This window comes from Coffea arabica, chromosome 10c, assembly GCF_036785885.1.
Source record: "Coffea arabica cultivar ET-39 chromosome 10c, Coffea Arabica ET-39 HiFi, whole genome shotgun sequence".
In the NCBI taxonomy this organism is placed as follows: domain Eukaryota; kingdom Viridiplantae; phylum Streptophyta; class Magnoliopsida; order Gentianales; family Rubiaceae; genus Coffea; species Coffea arabica.
This window is the reverse complement of record NC_092329.1, coordinates 49,794,887-49,819,030: the sequence shown is the minus strand read 5'-3', so window position 1 is coordinate 49,819,030 and position 24,144 is coordinate 49,794,887. Positions and strand designations below refer to the sequence as shown.

Genomic DNA, 24,144 nt, shown 5'->3' with positions numbered 1-24,144 from the left:
AATTTGAATTTAAAAATCAAATTTAGATTAGTTGTTATGTATTTAAATTTGCAGAACATTAATCCATGAAGTATCTATTAGTTTGAAAATCATAATTAAGGTCTTAAGCAAGAGGCATTGAAATTAATTCTCACCAGTTATAGGATTTTTTTTTTTTTTGTAAGTAGGAGGACTCGAACCCGAGATCTCTTGCTTACACTTCCTCCCCCCATACCACCCAACCCAAAAAGAATGTTATAGGATGATATGGCTTATTTGAATTAACCGTTATGGCTTATTTGAATTAATAAGGTAGGATGTTCGATAGGATGATATTTCATCTCACGTAGGGATTTTTTTTTTTATTATTTACTCTAAAGGTACAAAAAAAAGTACACCAAAAAAGGCAGTAGACCCAAAATAAAATTTAATATTATGACTCATCTCCTAATTTGTGCACAATTTTATGGAAACCTAAACCTTTACAGATAGTATCTTGTGAACTGAAAGAAAGTTATAATATGTGATAACATATACTCCTGCAATTTGTAGAATTCTTGTTGTCTTTTCAGTTACGTTGCATCTAATTCCTAATTCAATTCAAAGGCCAAACAGATGCAGTTTTAGCTGCAAGTGAATGATTCTGACCTTGCGCTTGCTCCACATGGTGTGTATAGCAGTTGAGTGCGACCTTCAAGTTTAAACGTGAATTTCTCTTCCTCTTCCCTTGGTGCAGTTGAGTGATGCACTAAGCGTAACAGTAGGGTAGAAGATCACGATTCATGAAAATGAAAAATCAAGACATCAATTGGTTTAATTAGAAACTTGTCAATCAAGTCAACATACCCTCCTGCTTTTCTGATGTGCAATCATTTTCAATTGCTTTCCCAAATATAATAGCAAGGTTTTCTCCTGTAGAACATGGATAACAATTACTACATAGCAAGATTTTCAAATAATAGTCATTAGATTACCCTTGATAATGGCTAGAATGTTATCCAATTTCAAGTATAACGCTCATATAATATCTTAGGGATTAATCTTCTATACATTAACAATGTATACGCTTTTACTATTATATGCATGATATATAATCCGAATTTGAATTTGAAATCCAAATTTTACAAGTGTGTCATACATCCGATCATGATAGTATATATACTGTCGATGTTATAAAATTTACTCATGTTTTAGTATTCTACTCTTGTTTTATGTTCAATAAAGTTTCTTCTAAAATATTTTAGTGAGAGTTTCTCTTCTAGTAATTATTAGTGAGAGTTTTATTTTCTCTTATGACAATTTAGTGAAAGTTTTCTTCTCTCCTAAGAGATAACTTGATGGGAGCTTTTCTTTAGCTTTTGTCTCCTTTATTAGATCTAAGAGTTCTGCACGTCTATATATCAAACCTAGCTAGAATTTCTTGAATCCATTTGCTAGATCTTAATATCAAATATTTGAATTTGAATCAGATGGATAGCAAATCTAATGGTTGACATGCATAGATATTCATTGCACTGCTCATAATTTTTCTGGATTTCGAATTTGTTGGAATTTTAGGATGTCATCTTTATTACTTTTAAGATCTAGTAATTTTTTAGATTTTCTGTATTTGTGATATGTTCGATGTATTTTTTTATTAATAGAGTTGAAATCATGGAATTAAAATCATATCTTTTATACAAAAAAAAAAAAGTAATTAGAACATCATGGCATTTCATGTTTGTGTGATAGTGTTTAGACTAAACTAGATTAGAGATGTAGTAATAAAAGTTCGTTTTGAAATAAAGTTTTTTCTATTCTATACTCGAAATATGCACAAGGGGTTGTTCTTGAATTTAAACTTCATTATCCACCTGTGAATTGCCTAAACCTTTCTGTAAAAGATACCCAGCTTTTATCTTGTGCATGCAAGCATTCATTTGCCCTTCCTCTTCCCAGGAATTTAGAAATTTTAAATACCACTTTGCAAAATTACATACTTTGTCTGTATCCTTCTAGAAATTTGACTCCCGTCCCTTCAGGGTCTTAGAAATCCTTTTATACCCTATTCACGTGTTAAATTTTTTTACTTATAGCCTTGAAAATATTAAACTTTGCCCCAAAAGTTTTCTTTATTTTTTTAAAAAATAAAGTTTAAGGATGCCCCCTCAAGTATACTTCTTTACTAGTCAAAAGGGGAGATCTCAAGCACTCAATTTCACGAGGAGTTAATATTATTGCAACAGCTGCTAATTCTCTAACATGTTTTAAACGAAAATTTTTATTCAGACATATGATGAGTTCTTTGTGTTTGGGATTCATACTGGTTCTAGATCATGTTCTGTAGGTGCAAATGAAAATACAGAATAAGTATTTTTTAATTAAAAGGAGAAAAATTCTAAAAAAAAAAAAAAAACAGATCATTTGTGGTTGAAAAAAATTCTTCTATATCAATTACTCCATTGAAGAAAAAATGAAAATTTTGATCAAAATGAGTTATATTAGCCCACTGATTTCTCCCATTGTTTTAAGAAAAAGACATTAAATATCGTGGATTGCATTGGCATTATTGCTAATTTACAATCCACAATATTAAATTGTTTGTAAAAACAATTATATGTACCGATAATCATTACTTTCAACAATCGTTCTCCGGTTTCTCGTGCTATCCTAAGGTATGAGCAAATTGTATAATCTCTTCAGCCCCATTTGGGGGTTGCGGTGCTTTTGATAAAAAAAAATATATTTAGATGCTAAAAGCACTACTGAGGTATTTAGTAAACATTATTACTCCATAAAATTAGGAGTGGAGTTTTTTTGTTTTAAAAGTACTTTTAGCAAGAGCCAAAATTTGGTACTTTTAGAATAGCTTTTGCTTTTTTAAAAAATAAAACATTAAATTTAATGTACTAAATAAAGAGATAAATACATTTAAAAAATTTAAAATTACACATTATCCAATACAATAAGTTTTCATTGAACTATGTATCCAAATAATATACATAAAAGTACTTGAACACTTCATAAGTGCTTGTATTAGAAGCTCTAGTCTATTAGGTGAAGTATTTTTCAATAACCTACCACAACTTCAAACGGGTCTTTACTCATGTTGGTTCAATAAAATTCCAAGAGGGTGTTTTTGGAGAATTTGTCAAAGAAACGTATTAGGATGTATAGTTGTGATTTGATAAGGTTCCTATTTTCTTCGACTATCAAACCAGGAATTCAAATGACGAGAAATATTAAATTTTGAGATAATGTTTTAAATGACAAAAATTCTTGTGTTCAGAATGATGTTTTATAAAGTGCAAATTCTATGAGGGTAATCGAAACTTGACCTTGATAATGCGTGTAAATTTATTTTTCCTTCTGAAGAATCAAAATATAAATTGTTATTAGTGCAGTCCTAGAAAGAATTTGGAAAGTCATAATGAGAATTATTATATTCAATGCCACTTCTAATTTCAAAATTCTCAAGAGCAAGGCCCTGTTTGATAATTCAATTCAGTACTTAAATTCAATGAGTTCAGATCTTAATATGTTCAGTTGTGTTTGATAACAAAAATAAAATATCTGAATTAATTAAATATCATTGAAATTTCTAGGCAAAACTTGATCTAAAAAATAAATGATAAACTATTCACTTATCACTTCATGTGATATATACTAAAATGTATCAAATTTAATATTTAATTATTTAATGACTCAATAGATTCAGATTTTAAATTTTAGATTTTAGTTGTATCAAACGAACCTTAAGAAAGAACTTGTGAGGATACAATCACTAGTGGCTTTCCAATAGTGTGTTCTAAATATGTTGTTTCTTGAACTATAATTCATTATCCATAGCTATTTGGGCTTACGGATTGTGCTATGCGGTTGACAAAATATTCAATAAGCTTTCTTTAGTAATTGCATTTTCCTTGGCCTTCAGCTTTGTTAACAGTTTCTTATAAATAATGCTCGTGATCAACTACGTAAATTTTCACAACACCATGAAAGATTTGAAGCTACATCCTAAAATATATGCGGGAAATGTTAAGTTGTTGTGCTGCCGGCCATTTTCCTATTGCTTTCGAGAATAATTTTGAAAATAAATTTACTGACATCGTTATCAAATCACTATTTTTAAAAAAATTAAAATCTTGAAATGTGACAAACGATTTAGGACAGAGGGAGCAATAAAAAAGAGTTACTCCGTTAAAAGCCGGGGGTAGCTATATTTTGTGGCCCTAAAAGCAACTAATAGGCACAATCTACCATAAAATCTGAGTGTAGATTCAAACTTAATTTATGCTAGCACCATTAAATTTTAGGTATTGAATGCTCAATAATCAAGAGCACTAACTTAACTTTCCCCCCTTTATATCCTTGTGTCCTAGTTTTATGAGATTAGTTGTATTTCTTTTTAGAAAATATTATTTGCACTCTATTTTTTTATTATTTACACTCCTAACATTTGCTTTATTATGTAGTCCAATAAATAAAAACTATAGTAAAAGTGTGATTAACCAAAAAAGGGAGTGCAAATAACGTTTCTCTCTCTCTTTTTTTCCTGATAAATGCCCTCTAATGTTACACCCAAGTGCGTTTTGTCCTTTTATTTGTTTCTCCCTTTCTTTCCTTTTTTTTTTTTTGGTGTGTTTCCCCTTTTCTTCTTTCTTCGTTGCTCTAATCTGTTGTCTTCATTTTATTGTAATTTTTAATTTTTAATTTTTACTATATTAAGTTCTTATCAGAAATATAGTGGCTCACCAAGACTTTGGCGAGTGATATGTTGATTGCAAAATTTCCTCTTTCTTCAAGAAAGGCATGTATATATACCAAACAATTGAGGTCTTTCTCTTTAAATGGATCTCAATTCCAGCAGTGATTTCAATAAATAAGTGTACCATGTTTGATTTATTGAAATCTTGAAGCAAGTTGATGTTCCAGATTTGATTTTGCTTTTTCTACTTCTTTAATTGTCTTGCAATAATATAAGAGAAGCAAAATCATGTGGCCAAGTATGGTTTTATTGCAGTAAGTATGATCTGATAATTTCATGAGGACACTCATTAATCCAATCTCGCGACATAAGCAAAGTCCTGTTTGCCCTAAATCTTATTAATTCCTTCGAATTCGAAGCCCTACTCCCCATTCTAACTCTCTTTTATTTTTCGTTTCCTCATTTTTCTCCAAATATCGCTACTTGCTTTTTAGTTTTTTATTTTTATTTTTCCTCCAACTTCTAGACTCTTGTTCTGCATTTTGGGGGGGGGGGGGGGGTTACAAGTTCTTAAAACAATCAAACCGGCTAAAATTCAACATCACCTTAAAAGATTAATTTTAGAATAAAAAGATGTTACCTCTAACACTTTCAATTGATGTTGATATATCTTTTTGTATATTTTGGATAATTACTGACACAGATTTTAATAAAAAATATACAAAAAGATAGAAAAATAAAAAAAAACTTGGGTGCAAGCCAATAGAAATCAAAAGTGCGAGAGGTAATAAAATTAGAGCCTTTTAAGGTGACGTTAAATTTTAGTTGGATCGGTTGCTTTAAGAAATTGTATTAAAGAAAGAAAAAAAAGACAAGAGTCCGAAGATTTGGATGGAAAAAATTAAAAGGAAACAAAGAGAGTTTGACCAAAAATAAGAGAACCCTAGAAAGAGTTAAGGAAGTTGGACTTCGAAAAATTAATGAGATAGAAATTAAATGAAACTTTGCTTATGTGGTAACTGGTAAGGTTGGACTAATGATGTATACTCTAAGGGTTACCAGAATCATCCTGGTATACTTTTTACTCATTAAGAAAACATGATTTGAATACAAGGACTAGTATGCACTATATGACACTTTAATTGGGGTGTGAGTTGTGGATACAATCTTGTTATCAAAAGAAAAATATTATGTTAAAACTATCAATTGAACATAATATCGACAGGATTAATTAATTGTTGTGAATAAACTTACCATTTTTATGTTGGATAAGGTTATGTGCTTGTCAACAAGATTATTTAATTTTCCTAGACAAAGCTTAGTTTTCTGCTTTAAAAAATATGGATGAGATAATTTTAATCAATTGACACAAGAAAAAAAGGAAGAGAGAGAGAGAGAGAGAGAGAGAGAGAGAGAGAGAGAGAGAGAGAGAGAGAGAGAGAGAGAGAGAGAGAGAGAGAGAGAGAGAGAGAGAGAGAGAGAGAGAGAGAGATTTTGATAAAACATAAGTTAATTTATTAATAATCTAACTTGTAACCCTCCAACACAATTTGCTTGACAAAATAATCTGCATTAATGGCAAGAAATACATTGAACATGTCATAGATATATTTGATATGAAAAATCATTAGATTTAATAGAGTTACAAAATATAAAAGATTAAACTATGAATCACAAATCATCAAATATAACCAATTGAATGAACTGCTTCATAGATATCTGTGCATGTCTATTCCCTTAGATTTGCTATCAAACTAGTTCAAGTTCAAAACTGTCTATTCCCTTAGATATGCTATCCAACTAGTTCAAACTCAAAATTGACGTTGAGATCTGACAATAAAACTCAAGAAATTTTAGATCTAACACATAGATATGGAAAAATTCTTAGATCTAAGAAAAAAAAACAAAAAAAAAAAAACTAAACAAAACTCTTACCAAAATAGCTTGGAAGAGAAGAAAACTCTCGCCAAAATAGTTTGAAAGAGAAGAAAACTCTCATTATGATGCCTTAGGAGAGACTTTATTAAATAAAAATAAGAAAAATAGGAAAGAAAAACAAAAGAAGAGAAAGGGAGACCTTGGATTAAGGCCAAGATCTCCCTCCTATGGAGGAAGAAAAGTAGAGAGAAGGTTGAAAGTAGAGAAAGGGGAGAGAGAAGGTTGAGGGAAAAAAGAGAGCGAGAAAGAGATTGATCATATTTAGATGTCATTTAATTTGAAGAGTTAAATTCATCACTTGCATATTAAAGCAACATTAAATGATCAGTTACGTTAATTTACTTCTGGAGCATCAATATATAGAGATTCTCTTTTGCAAGGAATTTAATATCTTTGTCACAGGAATTCAAAGGATCATAATTTAAACACCAAAATGTTGTTTGCACTATCAGTATCAAAGTCTCGTACAACTGGCCAAGAATTCACTTTGACTGTGAGTAACGAGATTAATTCTACCCTCTTAGAGCATGCATACATTTCCTCTTCTAGACTCCCAAAAGGGGTCTAATCAAACGGTGGTGAACATTACTTGTACATCGTACATTTATAACCAAGAAGCAAAATCCAAGAGGGAATCACAGATCATTCCCTTTCGAAGAACAATTTCAATCAAGGCAGAGAGTCCTTGTGGTTGTGTTTTCACCTACCATGGCGGTGGTTTCATATTGAGAAGTACGACAGACTTTTCAAGGCAGCCTTATATCTTGGACACGGGCGACATCTACCTCAAATTCAATGCAACTGGTCCTTTTCGACGAAATAATGATGTAGAAAGTTGGATGTACCTCGGCCCTCATGGAATGTGGCCACAATCCAAGGCAAAGGGACTCCACTGACAAGAACCAGCTGACTTGGTTTAGAACCGTAAACGGGTCGAATTCAGGGCCAAAATCGATAATTTTGACACTAAATAAATTCGATAAGTATAATTGTTTTTGATTGTTTAGTTACTTGATCTTCATATGTATCGTCGGATCTGGTTTCGATTGAATTTAGATACAGGTCTAAATATAAGTGAAATCAAAGATAATACGGTAAAATTTGAATATTTTTGATATTCTGTTTTACAAAAACTTGATTAATAAAATCTTAACAATAGAATGAGAAAAAAAAAATTCAACAACTACTTGATTCATGAGCCATCTTTATTTCTCAAGAAAAAGCATGTCGTCTTGTAATAAATTATAATAAGATATACTATTTACTCATTTATACATTTATATTAATAGGATTCGGAATCTAAAATGAGCTGAAAAAACATTATAAATCTCTATATGATTCGTCGTGTATGATGTAGATAGATGGATTGGAATTTAATTTGGAGTCAAATTTCAATAAAGGGGTTAGGAGATAATTCCATATCTAGAAACATGGATTGGATGTGACCAGATCCAAGGTTGTACGCGGTCCATTGACAACCCTAGCTAGTTTGATTCATCCAAATGTGCCCTGAGGTTTTTGCTGTCCTGTTATTGCGAAAGGTGGTCTCCATGGTGTCCAGAAGTTGAAACCTCAATATGGTGCTAAAAACAGATGTTCAAAAAACTTGATGTTTTTCTCCAATTAACATCTAGTTCAAGAAGTTGATATCATCCACAAATTGAAGGCAGGTAAAATAATTTGGTGCTAGTGGCTTATTGGTGCCTGCCAAATTTACTAATGGCTCATGTGAATTCAATAGAAAATCCATCCTCAATGCTTATAACTCAAATTGTAGGACCATTTTTATATTCAAATATACATTGCCACACTACAAATTTTTTTGGTGCGCTGGTGTGTATAAGGCTATAATCAAAACCCTGTAGTGGGTTTTCCTGTGCTTAAAATCATGCCTGTTCACGAACCAAATCATTGGGATTGGATTTTCAAAACTCTACAAATTTGCCAACTTGTAACAATTATATTGCATGAAAGCAGTTCAATTAACAGAGTCTTAATTGCAAATTTACCCAGCCACATCGTTTTTCAACAATGTAGAAGCAACTAAAAACAAGATATGAAAATGCCTAGCTAGTGCTTCATGGACCCAAATACAAAGCAAATGCAACAACAGGGCTCCTTACGAGATGTGCTCCATCGTCCCAAGACAGGGAACCAGATAAAGAAGTGTTCGTTTCTACCATTGCCGCAACCTTCACCTTAAAAAACTGTCTCTCTCCCCAGCTGCTGTGAATATTAAAGTTTCAGGTTCAACTTGGGTATTGAGAGCCGGGGGAGCCACCACTTTTGCTATGTATTTTGACTGGGACGAACCGACGTTCTTTACTGTTCTATATAACTCAACACTGATGGGTGTAGATGGTGGTACAGGAACAGATAAACTAGGCAAATTGAGATCAGTACTTGATTGGTTTTGGGCACAAGTGATGTTGTCACCGGTTATGTGTTTCAACTTCGATGCATCGTAGCGAATTTCACAGAGAAAACTTATGTAATCTAATACGGTTGCATCTTAAACCAAGCCAGGGTCAATGGCCTTCAATGGATTGATGTTGCCGGCTCCAAATGCTAATCCATTTTGATTATTACTATCATTAACACCCATTGGATATTTGGATTGGCTAACAAAAGAAAAGGGAACAAAAATTGATCAAAACAAACCCGAAGAAATAAGAAATCATATGTTTCATGAATAAATTCATTTTACATTCTTTTACCTGTTGTCATCAAAGCAGATTTTATAGCTGCAGGAGACCATAGTGGATGAAAGGTTTCGACATATGCAGCGGCACCGGTGGCATGAGGACATGCATGGAAGTTCCAGATAGGAAGTTGAATGCAACAATTCTTTTGTCACCTGGTACTTTCGAAGGAGGAATATCAACTCCCGGTGCAGCAAGGTCGGGCTGTAGTAAGAATAATTGTAAAATGAAAATGTGAATTGCACAAAGAGAACCCCGCAAGTAATGTAAATAAATTAAAGAGGTGAAATTAATTCAACTTTTAAGATATGTGGATTGATTTTGTTAGGCCCCCGCGACGAGAGCGATGAAATGTAGGGGGCTTGCGTTGTGGAGAGCCCTTTGCTCCTTAATATGGTTGCATAGAAAATTGCACGACATTCAATGATTGATCCAAATACAACGTTGTTTTACATCTAAAGATAACCTGGTTGAATTCATGTACTTTGAAATTCCACTACTCCCATTTGTTCCCAGATTCACAAGAGATGCTGGCAATGGGTAAAGGGAACTGAAGCCATCGAGATTGGGAACTAGCATGACGGTCCCGAAGGCACCTGCTTCTGCTACTACATCTCCTTCAGTTTTTTGTTCGCGTATTGCTATCTTTCCCTCAACCGAAACCGCGATGCGACCGTGACCCGAAACGGTGAACCATGATGTTAGCAGCTGGCGATTAGATTCAGTTTCTAATGAGATGGAGATATCAGAGATGGAGGGAGTGGGGAAACAAAAAGGAAGTGTACTTGCGCAGAGGTTGAGCTATCGAATCTATAACTATATTGGGTGCATCAGGAGCACGAATTAATGAATATAAAGGATCATTCATATCGTAGGTGTTGATTGAATTACCATTTGCTATTTATAAGTAGGTTTCACTACCTTGTTCAAGTGAATTCGAGATGGAAACCTAAAAAAGAAAGAGCTCAAGGAGCAACAATTTCAATCTTGGATTGTTTGAGATTTTCTTTAAAATGCGTTGATTTCTCTCAATTGAATTAACACAAGGCATTAGGAAAGTTGGCCGGCATCAACAAGCCACTGGTACCAAATTATTAATTTTACCGACCTTCAGCTTGTGGATGATATCAACTTCTTACACTAAAAATTAATTGGAGTAAAACGTCAAGCTTTTAGATATTTTGTTTTCAGCACCACTGCGGCTTCAACTTCTGGACAATATGGGAGAAAACCTTTCGCAATAATAGGCTGGCAAAAACCGGAGAGCACGTTATGATGAACTAAATTAGGATTGTCAATGGGACCGTGTTCAACCCTGGATCTGGCCTCCATCCCCCCGTTCATATTTCCAGATATGGAATTCTCTCCGAACCATTCATTCAAGTTCGAAATGAATTCAATCTATTTACATCATAAACGGGTAACATATGGATATATATTATTCCAACTCATTTTAGACCTGATTCCTGATAATATAACAATTAATTTTTTATATACTGACAGTAATTATATATATTGATTATAATTTGTTACAAACCAACATTTTTTTTCTTGAAAAATAAAGATACCTCATGAATCAACTGACTGTTGAATTTTTTCCTCGTTGTATTGTTATGATTTATTAATAAAGTTTTGTCAAAGTAGAATACAAAAAATCATTGAAATTTTATTATGTTGAATTGGATTCGATTTTTGCTTATAGCCTATGTGTACATAGATTCGACAGAAACCGAATCCAAAACTACATATTAAGATATGGTGGGTAAACGATCTAAAACAATTATTCCTTATCATTCAATTACAAAATTATCAATTTTGGCTCCGAATTCGACCCCTTTGCAGTTCTAAACCAAGTCAGCTGATTCTTGTCAGTGGACTCCCTTTACCTTGGATTGTGGCCACTTTACTTGACTTTACTTGAGGACACCCAACTTTCTATATCATTATTTCGTCGAAAAGGACCCGTTGCATTGAATTTGAGGTAGATGTCGCTTGTGTTCGCCGTTGAATTGCTACTTTTAGGACTTTTTGTTAAAAAATATACTGTATTAATTTGATGTATATGAAATAAAAAGATGGTTAGAAAATATATTTTCGAAAAATATAAATTTTTTTTTTCAGAGTATCACAATCCGTTGCCTTGAAAATTTTGTCCTACCTCTCAATGTGAAACCGCCACCGTGGTAGGCGAAAACACAATGTTGAGGCCGAAGAATATGTTGAGGCTCCACATTTTGGTGTTTAAATTATGGTCCTTCGAATTCCAGTGAAAAGATCTAAGTTTCTTGCAAAACAGAATCTCTATAATATACATTGATGCTCCAGAAATAAATTAATGCAACTGACCATTTAATGTTGCTTTAATATCCAAGTGATGAATTTATCTCTTCAAATTAAATGACGTCTAAATATGATCAGTCTGTCTCTCTCATGACTCCATTGATTAAATTATCTCATCGATATTTTTAAAACAGAATAGTGAGTTTTATGCAGAAAAATAATCTTGTTTGACAAGCGCATAACATAATTCTTTTTTTATTTACCAAAATTGTATCCACAAGTTACAAGCCAGTTGAAGTTTCATTTATTACATTGTTGATACGTGTATGCAAATCATGTTCTGTACTTCTGTTAATTGATGGAATTACTTCATACCCACAAAAGTAATAGTGCTAAAAATATGAATGGCAATAGTTATTAATTTGGATGGTTTATCTGTCTGTTCAAAAAATATATACTACTAGGCACTAGGCATGGGTGCTGATTTGATGGATTTGTAGGCCTATCTATTGTTGGGCAAAAAACCTGGGCGGCCATTAAACTTTTCTCATGATCATGTTTTGGCTATCGAACTATTTTTTATCAATGATTGACCATTAATCAGTCCACTCGTGGCCATTTTATCGGTAATGGCTCTTAATTTCTGAAATTAGCATTACACGTGACAAATCACATAGGCAATTTTGTCCGTCAATCCACTGACCGTTTACTTACATTAATGCATCAACTGAAAAGAAAAGAAAAACGGTAGAAATAGCCAATTAAACAAACTTTCATTCTTAAAATCGTTGTAGGAAGATCAAAGAGAAGGGTTTTGAAGATCGAAGAGAAGGGAAAATCGCGATGAATCTATGGAGTGGATCATCAGGAGAAGAGACGTCGACATTGATCCATATAAAATTTACGGTAAGTTATTTTTTGTGAAAAATCATGTGAATGAACTAAAACTGTACTTTAAACTAAATGTAATGGGTGTATTACTCAAGTTTGTGTCTGAAATCGAAGGTGCTTACCTGTGGGTTGTGAATATGTAGCAGCATTATGGGGTTTAAATGTTAAGGTTTTCATCCAACTACCGGTTGTAAAAGTGGGAAATTTTGAAATCAACAAGTGTTTTTTTCAGCCTTGTTTTTTCAAATGAAGTGATTCCTTTTTTTTCCCATTTCATTGCAGTGCCTAATTCTGAACTATTCAGTATTAGAATGTTTCACGGTGGTAGATTTAGTGGGCGTCAATATAAAACATATGTTGGTGGTGAAATAGATTATGTTGATGCGTGTGATGTGGAGAGAATGTCTGTCCATGAGATAAATGGCATGGTTGAGAAATTTGGACATAATGGTACAATGCTTTACTATAACTTAGAACCTGGGAGTGATTTGAATAAGGGATTAAGAGAATTACAAGGAGATGCAAATATAGTGGCAATGTGCAAATGGGTGTATGAGCACAAACTGATAGATGTTTATTGTGACCATAGGCCTTTACATGAAATTCTTGACATCCAGTCACATTCCCTACTGTTAGGTAGTAAGAAAAAAACATGGGTTGTAATTGAAGAAATTAATGAACATGGTAGTGTAGTTGTAGATGAACATGGCAGTGGAGTTGTAGAACTTGATAAACAATTGGTGGTTAGAAAAAATCTTTTTGGTAGCTCTTTTGTTAGTATAAATATGACTGCCCCTGTGACGCTCCCACTTCTCCCAAGGACGAATCCTAGGGTATCGGCGGGACGCCTACCTATCTCGCACCAGGACTCAATACTTAAAATGAGAAAATAGATTTCACGCTAAAAAAAAGTTCTATTTACTCTATTACAACTTCAAAAATTGCATAAACTAGTACATCAAATCATACATACCACGAGGACTAGAAAGTAAACCCTAAAAAAGCTAATAACTACAACCACTACGACAACTATATACATCTTACTAGTCAACTTATAACAAGTACAAATTCAACTATTCTATAGCCCAAAAGTCTATACACCTTCTCGAGCGATTCCCGCATCGGCCCCCTGCTAAGGAAAACAAACGGAACGGAGTAAACTATATGCTTAGTGAATAATTGGGGTAAAAAAAAAAGTAAAAGCACATTCAGATAAATATATAAATCCAAATATCTCACATCAATACAGAAATGTAACATCATAATGGTAGGATACGGGTGGCTCCAAAACCAATTCAATTCCTGAGTTTGAACACCTGTTGACACTCCGTCAATCAAAATACTCATGGTCCGTAGACTCTACTTAACTTTCCCCGTTCATCTTATCAACCCCCGCTGGCCAGTCAACAGCACATAGCAGCTCGAGCGAAATAAAATAAGTTAGCTTTCATCAAAGTTTTAACAAAGAACTAAATCCCAAGGTTAGTATGGAACTATTTTCGACCAAGCCCCGACTGGCTCGAATAGTTCGTCTATCCTTAGAATCGGGTTGGAACCAAGTCTTGAGATATCCGATCTCTCAATAGATGATATCTCTCAACAAAGTACACAACAAAGTACTTACCTCAAACAGCGCACAGCAAAAGGGGTTTAACTCAAATCATGTAATCACCCCATCAGCACACAGCAAAAGGGTGATGCTCAACAGAAGACAGGTATCCTCACATATGAAATCAAAACAAAGGATGGGTTTAGGTCGAGTGCGATAAAGTACACTCTCGCCTAAATACCCATTTAACATATTGTAGACACCGAATTTTTGTCAATTTTTAATATTTTAGTGAATTTTTTCTATTTAATGAGTTATTTATTTTCTTATATATTAATGTGTGATTTTCTCATTGTTGTAGGTTTGTTTTTGGAAAAAGAAAAAAAAACACAAAAACAAAAGAGAAAAATCAAGAAATCAAAAATCATTTTTATCATTTTCCCTACCAAAACAACTATTAACCCATTCCACACTCAATTGCCATGCACCTTTCTTTTCATTAGCTAAGAAGTCATCATTTTGGCAAATCCTACACACAAGCTCCATTTTGGCTACAAGTCTCTCTCGGCTCTCTCTTGAAAAAGAGGGAAAAAAATACACAAAAAATAAAGGGGAGGCTCTCGGCTCTCTCTCTTGTCTCAACCAAAAAGAAGAAGAAAAAAAAAGAGAAAAACTCCTTTCTCCCAAATTTTTTCCAACACATTTGCACACAACAAGGCAGCAATCGGTTGGATTGCAGCTGGCAATTTCATCAAAAACCTTGGCAAAGGGACCAAACTCTTCATTGAGGTATTTATCTCCCTTTTTTCCAGCTTTTCTTTTTTTAATTAACTAGATTGAATGTATGTGTGGTTACCTTTTTTATTGCTTATTTTTGCTGGTTTTTGTTGGTTTTTGTTGGTGTTGTATGGATGAAAATTTGGGAAATGACATGAACTAGATTGAGGAAAAGAAAATGTTTTTTATGTATGCATGTTAACTGTTTGAAAAAATGCCAAAAATGGAAAAGAAGGAATTTTAGGGGGCTGTTTTGCTTTATTTTAGCTCTTTTTATGTTGTTTTCTTGTCAAATAAAAATCATAGTTGTAATGTAGAAGCTATAAGGAGAGTTTAGGCATAATTTTTATGATTTTTTGGTGGAGGTTTAAAGGTTTTAAGAAAATAAAAACTGGATTGATTTCTTGGTTTTTTGGCCACTTTAGAGTCAATTTTTGTTAAAACTAAATCCGGAGATGGAATCTACTCGAAAAATGAAGTGTGGAGGTGTATTTTGAGAAATTTTGGCGATCGGCGGTGGCGCCGCTGGCGGCCATGGAGCTTCTTCAGCTGGCCGAAGAAGAAGGGAAGGAAACGGCTGTAAGTGAAGGAAGAAGAAAGAAAGAAAAGAGAAGAGAAAAAGAAAAGGAAGTAAAGAAAAGAAAAAGGAAAGTGGTTTGGGCTAATTTTATTTTTTTTAGTGGACTTGTTCTTATTTTCGGTTGGGTTGTCAGACCCATGCTTTATTTTTGGTTGGGTTTGAGTGATAGAAGACGGGCTGGCTTATGTGTTTTGGCTTGGGCTTTCGGTTGGTCTTAGGTAGCGTTCGGCCCAAAGAAATAAAATGATGGCCTGGTGGCCCATTTCATAAGGATATCAGAAACCGAAATTTGTGCTTTAGCCCCTGATCTTTGGAGTAGTTTCACTGCGGCCCAAAACATTTTAAATTTCTTTCATGTAGGTTCTTATAGTAATTGCACTTTGGTCCCTGAACTTTATCTTTTATTAATTTTGACCTCTAAACTTTTGAAAAATATAATTTTTGTCCCCAAAAGTTTTCAATTTTTGCAATTCAGTCCCTAATGAATTTTGACTCTCTTTATTATGATTGTTTCTTTTCTTTAATAGCTAATTATGCTACTTTTGAATATACTTAATTTGTAATTTTTAGATTTGCTTAAATTTCTTTACGTCTAACATATTAGTGTGAATTTAGTCCTTGTATTATTATTTTCTTTTTCAATTAAATTGGTGCCATGATTCTTTTGTTCATTGTGAGTATAAATAGGACAATTTGACTCCATTTAGTCACCACTTCAAACGGGAGGTACTCCTATTTTTATTATTTCAATGTCAATTACGTGCTCTTATGTGCTCCTATGTGTTCCTATGTCTTTATATATTTTTATATGCTTTATTTATTTGATTTAAATATTCATTCAAATTTTCTTATATATGTTTTAGTTAATTTTTATAATGATTCGAGAGGCATTTAAATACCTAAAAAATGTAATAGATAGGATAATTAGATTTGTTTTATTATATTTTTCCCTTCTAGATTGTAGTTAGGCGCTCCCCGATGTAATAGATAGGTTGTGTGTTTATGTGGCTTATGTGTTATGTGTTTTATCCGCTTTTCTTAGGATTTGGGCATTTAGATATTATGTTTACGTGTTATGTGCTACGTGCTCTTATGTGTTTATTTGTTTTAATTTATGTTTTATTTGTTTCACTATGAATTGTTAATGCATGACGTCACTATACTAGTCTAACGCTAGTTGTGGCTTCTCCCTCCGCTTACTTGCTAGTCCAACGCTAGTAAGGATTTTTAGAAATGGGTTAGTCCAACGCTAGACCCTTTAGGTTGTCTTGCGCTAGATTCATCTTTATGTGCTATTCACTACATTTTCATGCATATTTTCATTTTTATGATCTTTTTTCATTTGTATGATATTTCCTATTATATTATCCCCTACCCGCTATAGGTGCTAATCATGTCATTTACAATTGCATCTCATTTAAGCTAGTTCATTTGCTTGTTCATGTTAGGATAATTATTTTTCAAACATGGGAAATGGGTGATTATAACTTTTTAGTTTAAATACCCTATTAATCCATGTATAAGAAAATTATGTCATGAGTTTTTGCCTCCCGTACCCTTTATGTTGCATTCCTTTTTTCTTTGATCACTTATATATATGTAGATAATTTAATTTCTTTTCTTTTATTTTAATCATTCGCATACTCGTGACACTGTTAATGAATCATTTTGGCCTTCGCAATTAATGCGATTGGTTTGATTAAACCCTTGAATGGATATTTTGACCCTTTCGATATTTTATAAATTTAGATTTGCATCCATGTAGGAAACATCCAGATATGATAAAATTAAGGGTTAGATTAGGAAAATTTTGACTAAATCTCGCAACTAACTTAGACTAGGTTGAAAGGGTGCCTTAGGTTGAGTCAATTGAACCTTTGCCTTCCCTTTCTTCAACCGTGACTCCCGAACCTATTTTCTCTTGTTTTCAAAAACCTGGAATTGTCAAAAAGGGTTTTGATTTATTTTATTTTTGTCAAAAATATTTTTTAGGTAACTTGGTACACCAAAACTCCATACCAAGTGGCGACTCCTATTTTTTCTAAAAAGCCCTTTTAAACTAAATTTTTTGGACCTAAATTATCGCATTTTTTAAAATCCCAGTCTAGGTTCTTTTTCACTTATTTTTAAATAAAATCACATCTTTTTATAAACACTTTCTTTTTCATCGCGAAAAATGGGGCGCGACACATATACACAGCACTTTAACAATTTCACATCAATAAACAACTCAATTACTCACTTGATAAAGTTTGACACGAAAAATGATACAATTCACTGAATTTGACCGTCACCGTAAAAAAGTCTCACAGTCTGTATTGACAGATTATATACACACATAAGTGAAACGGTCATACAATAGCAGTTTATAATTTAAATGATTGAAAACGGTAAAAAATAATTTAAAACGGTAAAAAACGACATTGAGGCCAAAAGAATGTCGAAATCGGTCGAAACGGCCGGAATGGTAACAAATAACAAAAATAGTCATAAACGGTCCAAAACGGCAAAAACAGTTGAGAAATGCACGTGCGCGTGCGCGAAAATGAAAACGGTCGCGCGTTCGCACCCAAAGGCGCAAACGGACATTTTACAGTTTTGATACCTTTTACGGTTTTAATTATCACAGAAGCTGTGGTCATCGGTTTAAAGTGTACGAGATACCGTTTCGAAGTTAAGACAAAGACCTACAATTTTGATATAGACCACTCAATCCAGTTCATAGTGTACCTAGGTCAAAATTTCAAATTATAGAACCATAATCTCATGTTCGAGTTAGTTAACCATACTATACGTAACCGATAATAACTCAGGCTATCGAAATCCGATTAAGGCGTTTTTAGAGCCATTGGAAAGTTAAGACATAGCACTACAACTTCTGTGTTTTGATCAAATGCTAAGTCAGTACACATCATGATGAAAAGATGCGGTCAGATTGGTGAAATGTCAAAACTGTCCCTCAAGTTCTACCTATGGCAGTTAGGGTATGTTCATCTTTTCACATGCTACAGTGCTCAGATTGAGTTGAAATTTTACAGACAGCTATAAAACATCATTCTCTACAACTTTCATATTTTATGTTAAGCTAATTCAGTGTCCAACCTAGTCAAATAGAACCGGTCAGAATAGGAGAGGTGAAAAACTGAAATCTGGAATTTGGGGTTTCAAAGGGAAATCTCTTCATTTCTTGCTTAAATCACTACCACAACCTCTTATACAAGTTTACATATACCATATACCATCCAAACAAAAGAAATTTTAAGTGAACCATTCAAAATCCTAACTCAAAATTCATTACTACAATCATCCAAAATCACATGAATTAAGCATCACAAGCAAGATTACAAGTTACTACTCAACTTAGACAAAACTAAGGGAAATAAATGTGATGGTCAGCCCATATACCTCTCAAAGATGCTTATAAGAGTTATCCACCACCCTCTCTTGTAAACCTCTTGCACACCAAACTTTCCAAGTGCTCAAAGAAGGATTTAATTGGTTTAGAATCTTGTTTTTTTTTACTCAAATGGTTCAAACTCAAGATGAATTGAAGTTGCTTTTTCTTGCTCTCTATCTCTCTTGCTCATGGTTGGTTGGAAGAAATGAGAAGAAATTGTGTGTTTTGTGATGATAAATATGGAGGAAAATTAGTTAGGCAAGAATCCATGGATGACCGTCACTTGTCGCCACCAAAATCCATCTCAATTTTTTTTCCTTTTCCTTGGCTTTTTGGGTCAAATATTTCAGCCCTCTTGATCAGCTTTAGAGCTGATATTTAAGCTCTAATATCAAAGAGATTAGCTTGATGAAAATGGTGGGTTCAATCGGTAGTGAACGGTACCTGTCGGTTCGAGCCGATTTTCCTTAAATCGCGTATACTAGGGTTTTCACTTATAATTCACTAATTTATTATTATCACTTCTAATCATACACTTAATATCATCTAAAACTCACTCTTAATCATCAAATTTGATCCATTGTCGGTACCAGATAGTCACATCACGGATAGACATAAAAATCTTAGTTTACTCTAACGATGAATGCAAAAGGGAAAACTCATAATTCTATTCCTTATTCTAAACATTGGGGATGTAAATGAGTAGTATAGCTATTATAAGGGAATACATGCCAAATAAAAAGGAATTTTAAGAAAATATGAGGGATTTTACAATTCTAATGATTACAATTAGGGTTTCGATTCAAAATGGGAAATTTAAGAAAATCGATTTGTCACAAGTAAACTAGGATTTTTTATTAAACTTTTGGGTTTCTCATTTTTAAAACAAAACAATGTCTTAAATAAAGAAATCGTAATTTTCTCTTGGAGACTAAACAACAATAGTATCCTAAAAGTTGGGATATCACAGCCCCTAGACAAGCAATGGGAGGTACAAGTAGAGACGAAAGTGTAAGAGTAAGTGTTGTCATTGAGGTAGAAGCTAGTGGGACTGGTATAAAGAGTGGGACTCAAGGAGATAAAACTGATGTGAATGCAAGGGAAGGTGAATAATATTTACATGAATATAAATGCATTGGAAGTTTAGTGCACTAGTGAATCAAACGCGCGAGAAAATCGAGCCCTAATCGCGCCAAACGCACCCTAATGTGAGTTGACTAATGGGTGATTTGGGGCCACAAGTTAATGTCTTCTCTTGGAAGTTTAGAAATCTGATCACACTCTCTCTCCTTTACCCAAGACTGCCGACCAGCTCTCCCTCCCTCTCTAACTCCATTGTTCCAAAAATTTCTTACTCAAACCACCACCAAAACATCTCCAAATTCAACCAAACTTGCACCATACTTAGCTTAACACTAGGAGATCATTTTGAGCTGCAAAAGGGTGCTGGAAACCACGGTTTGTTGGAGCATTTTGAGGGCCAAAAAAATTCTGATCTAGTACACTAAGAAGGTATAACATGATCCATCACCTTAAACTTGATTTATAGTAGTAGATATGCATCTCTAAGTACTTGCATGTAAGTAGATGACTTGATATTGTTGGAAAAATGTGAAAGTGGGCTCTATGAACTCCCACTCTTGGGTTGTTACTGATTTGATGATTGATAGTGGATATATTTTTGATTTAGTGGTTAAAATGATGGATTAATGGTGTGTAATTGATAGAAACTTCATTGGGTGCAAGAAGCAAAAGTTTCCGATTTTGCCCCTGCCTTATTCGGCCATTTTAAGACCAATTTTAAATGATCTAATGGCTTGAATCTGATGTTTATATGACGTATTAGATGTGTGAAAAATTTCATTGGAAAATATTGAGATTTGGTTGGGCAAATGAATTTTTTTTGTGAAACTAGCAAATCTGGAAACTGTTCCCGTATGGCTCTGACCAGCGGTGGTGTTTCGGCCATAACTCTGTCCTCGGATGTCGAAATCATGTGCCGTCGATGGCGTTGGAAACTAGACATTCCAGGCTTTAATTTAAGATAAAATGCACGTTCTGATTCTTTGTGAGTGAGCCGAACCAAACGTTTTAAGATCGCTGTCCTGTTGCTCTGTTCAACTGGAATGAAGTGACAAGGCAGCAAATTGATGCCCGATTTTGAACTAGTTAAGTGCCAAATTTTGAAATAATTCCTTCTGAGATATTATAGCCCTATGAATGTATTTTTCAATGACATAAACATGCCCCATTCGGAGTTAAATTGACTGAGTTGTGACCAAAACAAGAGAACTGCCCTGTTTTGGAAAAAAAACGTAATACTTGGACTGGTTTGGGACAAAACTTGGAAGTGATCTTATTAATTAAAGTTCTTGATGCTAAACACTTACCAAATGTATCATGGATGTATCTTAGACCTTTATTTCACAAATGAACCATGGTTGGATAGTTTTCTTGGTTAAACGATTTGAATTGGGAAATGAAAGTCAAAAGGCAGATTGCCTTAGAAATTTTCCTGAACTTTGGATGACTAATTAACTATCTTTCCGAAGGTATTTTTCCCTGAAATTTGATAGAGCGGTACCTTTCATATAGGAGTAACATACTGCAAAATTTTATACCAATCCAAGTTCGTTTTGACTCTTAGCTAAGATTCCAATTTTAAAAACTCAAATCTGGAAATTGTTCACCAGACTTGAATTTTCCTAACTTTGAGCTATCGTATCTCGGTACTCGAAACTCCGATTCTCAATCCGCTTGTTCTGTCCTAAACCTTACTTGCACTTCTAATTGAGTTATAAATTTCAAGGGCTAGTGTGCAACAAGTGAATTCTGCCAAATTTTCAAAGTTAGCGAAAAACCAATCCCAGCTCAATCCTGAACATTCTGGAACAGCGATTTCAAGCTCATTTTTGAGTACTTTTCACTTAGATTCATGGAAAGGTGTCTTCTAAGAACTTTTAACACTTTCCAAAAGGTTTCCAACGGTATAAAGTTTTCCAATTTTGATCTTATATCGAGAGAGATACGAATTTTCAAAGATTTAGGATAAAACTAAAATTTCTCAATTTTCAAGGCAAAGGAGTTTTTCCAAAACTCTTAATTCTCTTAGTATTATTCAAACGTTTTGCCCTCGATTTTCATGATAAAAACTCAAATAATATTGTACTTAATAAAAGGCAAGTTGAACCTCGATTTACGAGTAATTGAGGTTCATTTTGTGAAATATTCTTTAGATTGTACTAGTGTACAATCTTTCTTGATAATTGAGTTATTTGAGTGATTATCCACTATTAATTGCCAGGCACACAAGGAGACCTTCAAGAGGATCTTACAGTGGACACTTGAACTTCCAGAAAATAATTCTTATTGAATTGCTCGGTGAGTGTCAAGTGTGTGAATTCTTGATACTTGCTTATTTGTGGTAATTGTTGGAAATTTTAAAAATAAGCGCGGGTGTGTACTTTATCACATTCGTTCTAATTTCAAATGAATGATTGAAATGTATTGAATGAATGAATGAAATGCAATGGTATGTTATGATTACATACGTCGTTGGAGTGAATCTCCTCGACTTTCAAATGAATGGGGGGCGCCCAAACTCATAGGCCGACCTTGGACTCGAGCCGGCAGTGGGCCTGGTTAGGAACTTGGGCGAGCCATGAGATATATAAGCTCGACCTAATGAGAGATCTTACTTGGCATACTCGTGGAGTATCGCCTTATAAATGACTTGTGGGCCCTTGAGGTGTACGGTGGACGGAGAGAAGTAAGTGGTGATCTACGGAAATAGAAATACCGACCCGGTTGACAGGAGGGTCAATGCGGGAAGGTATACGAATGACATCGGCAGAGCGAGTGAAACTTAGCTCTTGAGAGCTACTATATCCTTGAATTGTTTATGATTACTTTTCCTGCTCGAATGGTTGATTATTGAAACTTCACGGTTTTATGCAATAAATTTGGGATTGCTATTTGAACAATGTGCTTACATGTGTGTTTTTGGCCTCACGAGCGTTTAGCTCACCCTATAGTTTTGTTTTCCTTAACAGGACCGAATCTCGGAGAAGTATGGAGAAACCCTTCGTTGTACTTTTGTTTAGGATTCCTACCATATTTTGGCTCCGCCCTGGTCTTGGTTATACTTTTGCAATTGAAATGTAAAAATTTGGGCACTGACGTGTATTTAGAATTTAAGTCGTATTATGATTACCGATGTACTGGTTACATGTTAAGTGAGTTGTTAAGTTTGAACGCTTCCGCATTATTTGTATTCATGTTGCTCTCTTCGAAATGTTTAGTTCGGTTTTAAATTGAATGGAATTACTTGAGTCCTGGCGAGAATTGGGCAGGCGTCTTAGGGAGATGTGGGGCGTCACAGTTGGTATCAGAACACTAGGTTAGAGGTTTATATGGGAAACATATTAGATACTCTACCTTTAAGACTCAATATGGATGACTTAATCATACCCTAAGTGATACTTGAGGCGAGTTAGCAACTAAGTTAGTCCTACCTCAAGTGACGATTGGGATGAACCAACGATTAAATTAGGTATGCATTGCAGGATAATGAAACTAGATAGTGATTTAAGTTTCTAACCTGAAAAGTATTATTATTTTGCAGGGATGGATGACGGAAATGGAGCCCCGACAGCTAACGGGAATGGCCATGCGAATGGTCATTATGAGCCTCTTAGGACTATCTTCTACCGAGCTCTAGCGGGAGGAGCTCGAGTACGCTACTCACCAAATGATAGATACCCTCGATGTTCGTGTAGGTTGACTTTCGCCTACCCGAACCATCTAGTACTTGCTCTGGACGACGAGCATCGTCAGTTGGTGGATGCCAACCGCAATCTACAGGCTGAGGTAGACGAGTTTAGGCAGATGGTTAGCGCTCAGGGTGAGCAGATTGCCGAGCTCGAGGAAGTGATTGAGGGTGAGGTAGCCACATCTGCAGTGGTTAATGAGGAGCTTCGGGATACTAGGGCTCGGCTCACTAGGCTAGGACGGGATGTCCATAACCGGGCTTTCGAGATCCTGGCTGATGCTACTAGATTGGTTGAGGACGCTACCGAGGTGATTCCTGATGCTGAGGAGGAGGATCCCGAGGAGAAGGTTCCTCCTGATAGCCCTGCTGTGGACTAGGATCTTAGTAGTTGACTCCTTTTTTACTTTGGACTGGTACAGCTAGGACTAATTAGGGTGACGCGAGTGCTGAGGCCATTGTATTTTGCATGCTTGTGTGGCCTACTTTTGGGCACTTGTTCTTACTTTAGTCTTCTGTGACTAAAAGTATACTTTTGAGCACCTGTGTGCTATATTTTTGTGAATTGTCCCTAACTTGCTAATTGTACGAACTTG

General features: G+C 34.4%; 1 protein-coding gene across 1 annotated transcript; it reads right to left on the bottom strand.

Moving 5' to 3' along the window:
• Positions 1 to 8,459: 8,459 nt before the first annotated feature.
• Positions 8,460 to 10,086, bottom strand: LOC113714183 (uncharacterized). The gene is made up of 3 exons (XM_027237977.2): positions 9,773 to 10,086; positions 9,322 to 9,510; positions 8,460 to 9,225 (listed from the first exon to the last, which is right to left on the bottom strand). The coding sequence occupies exons 1-3, from the start codon at positions 9,883 to 9,885 to the stop codon at positions 9,117 to 9,119; spliced, it is 411 nt and encodes a 136-aa protein (XP_027093778.2). The 5' UTR covers positions 9,886 to 10,086; the 3' UTR covers positions 8,460 to 9,116.
• Positions 10,087 to 24,144: the final 14,058 nt, after the last annotated feature.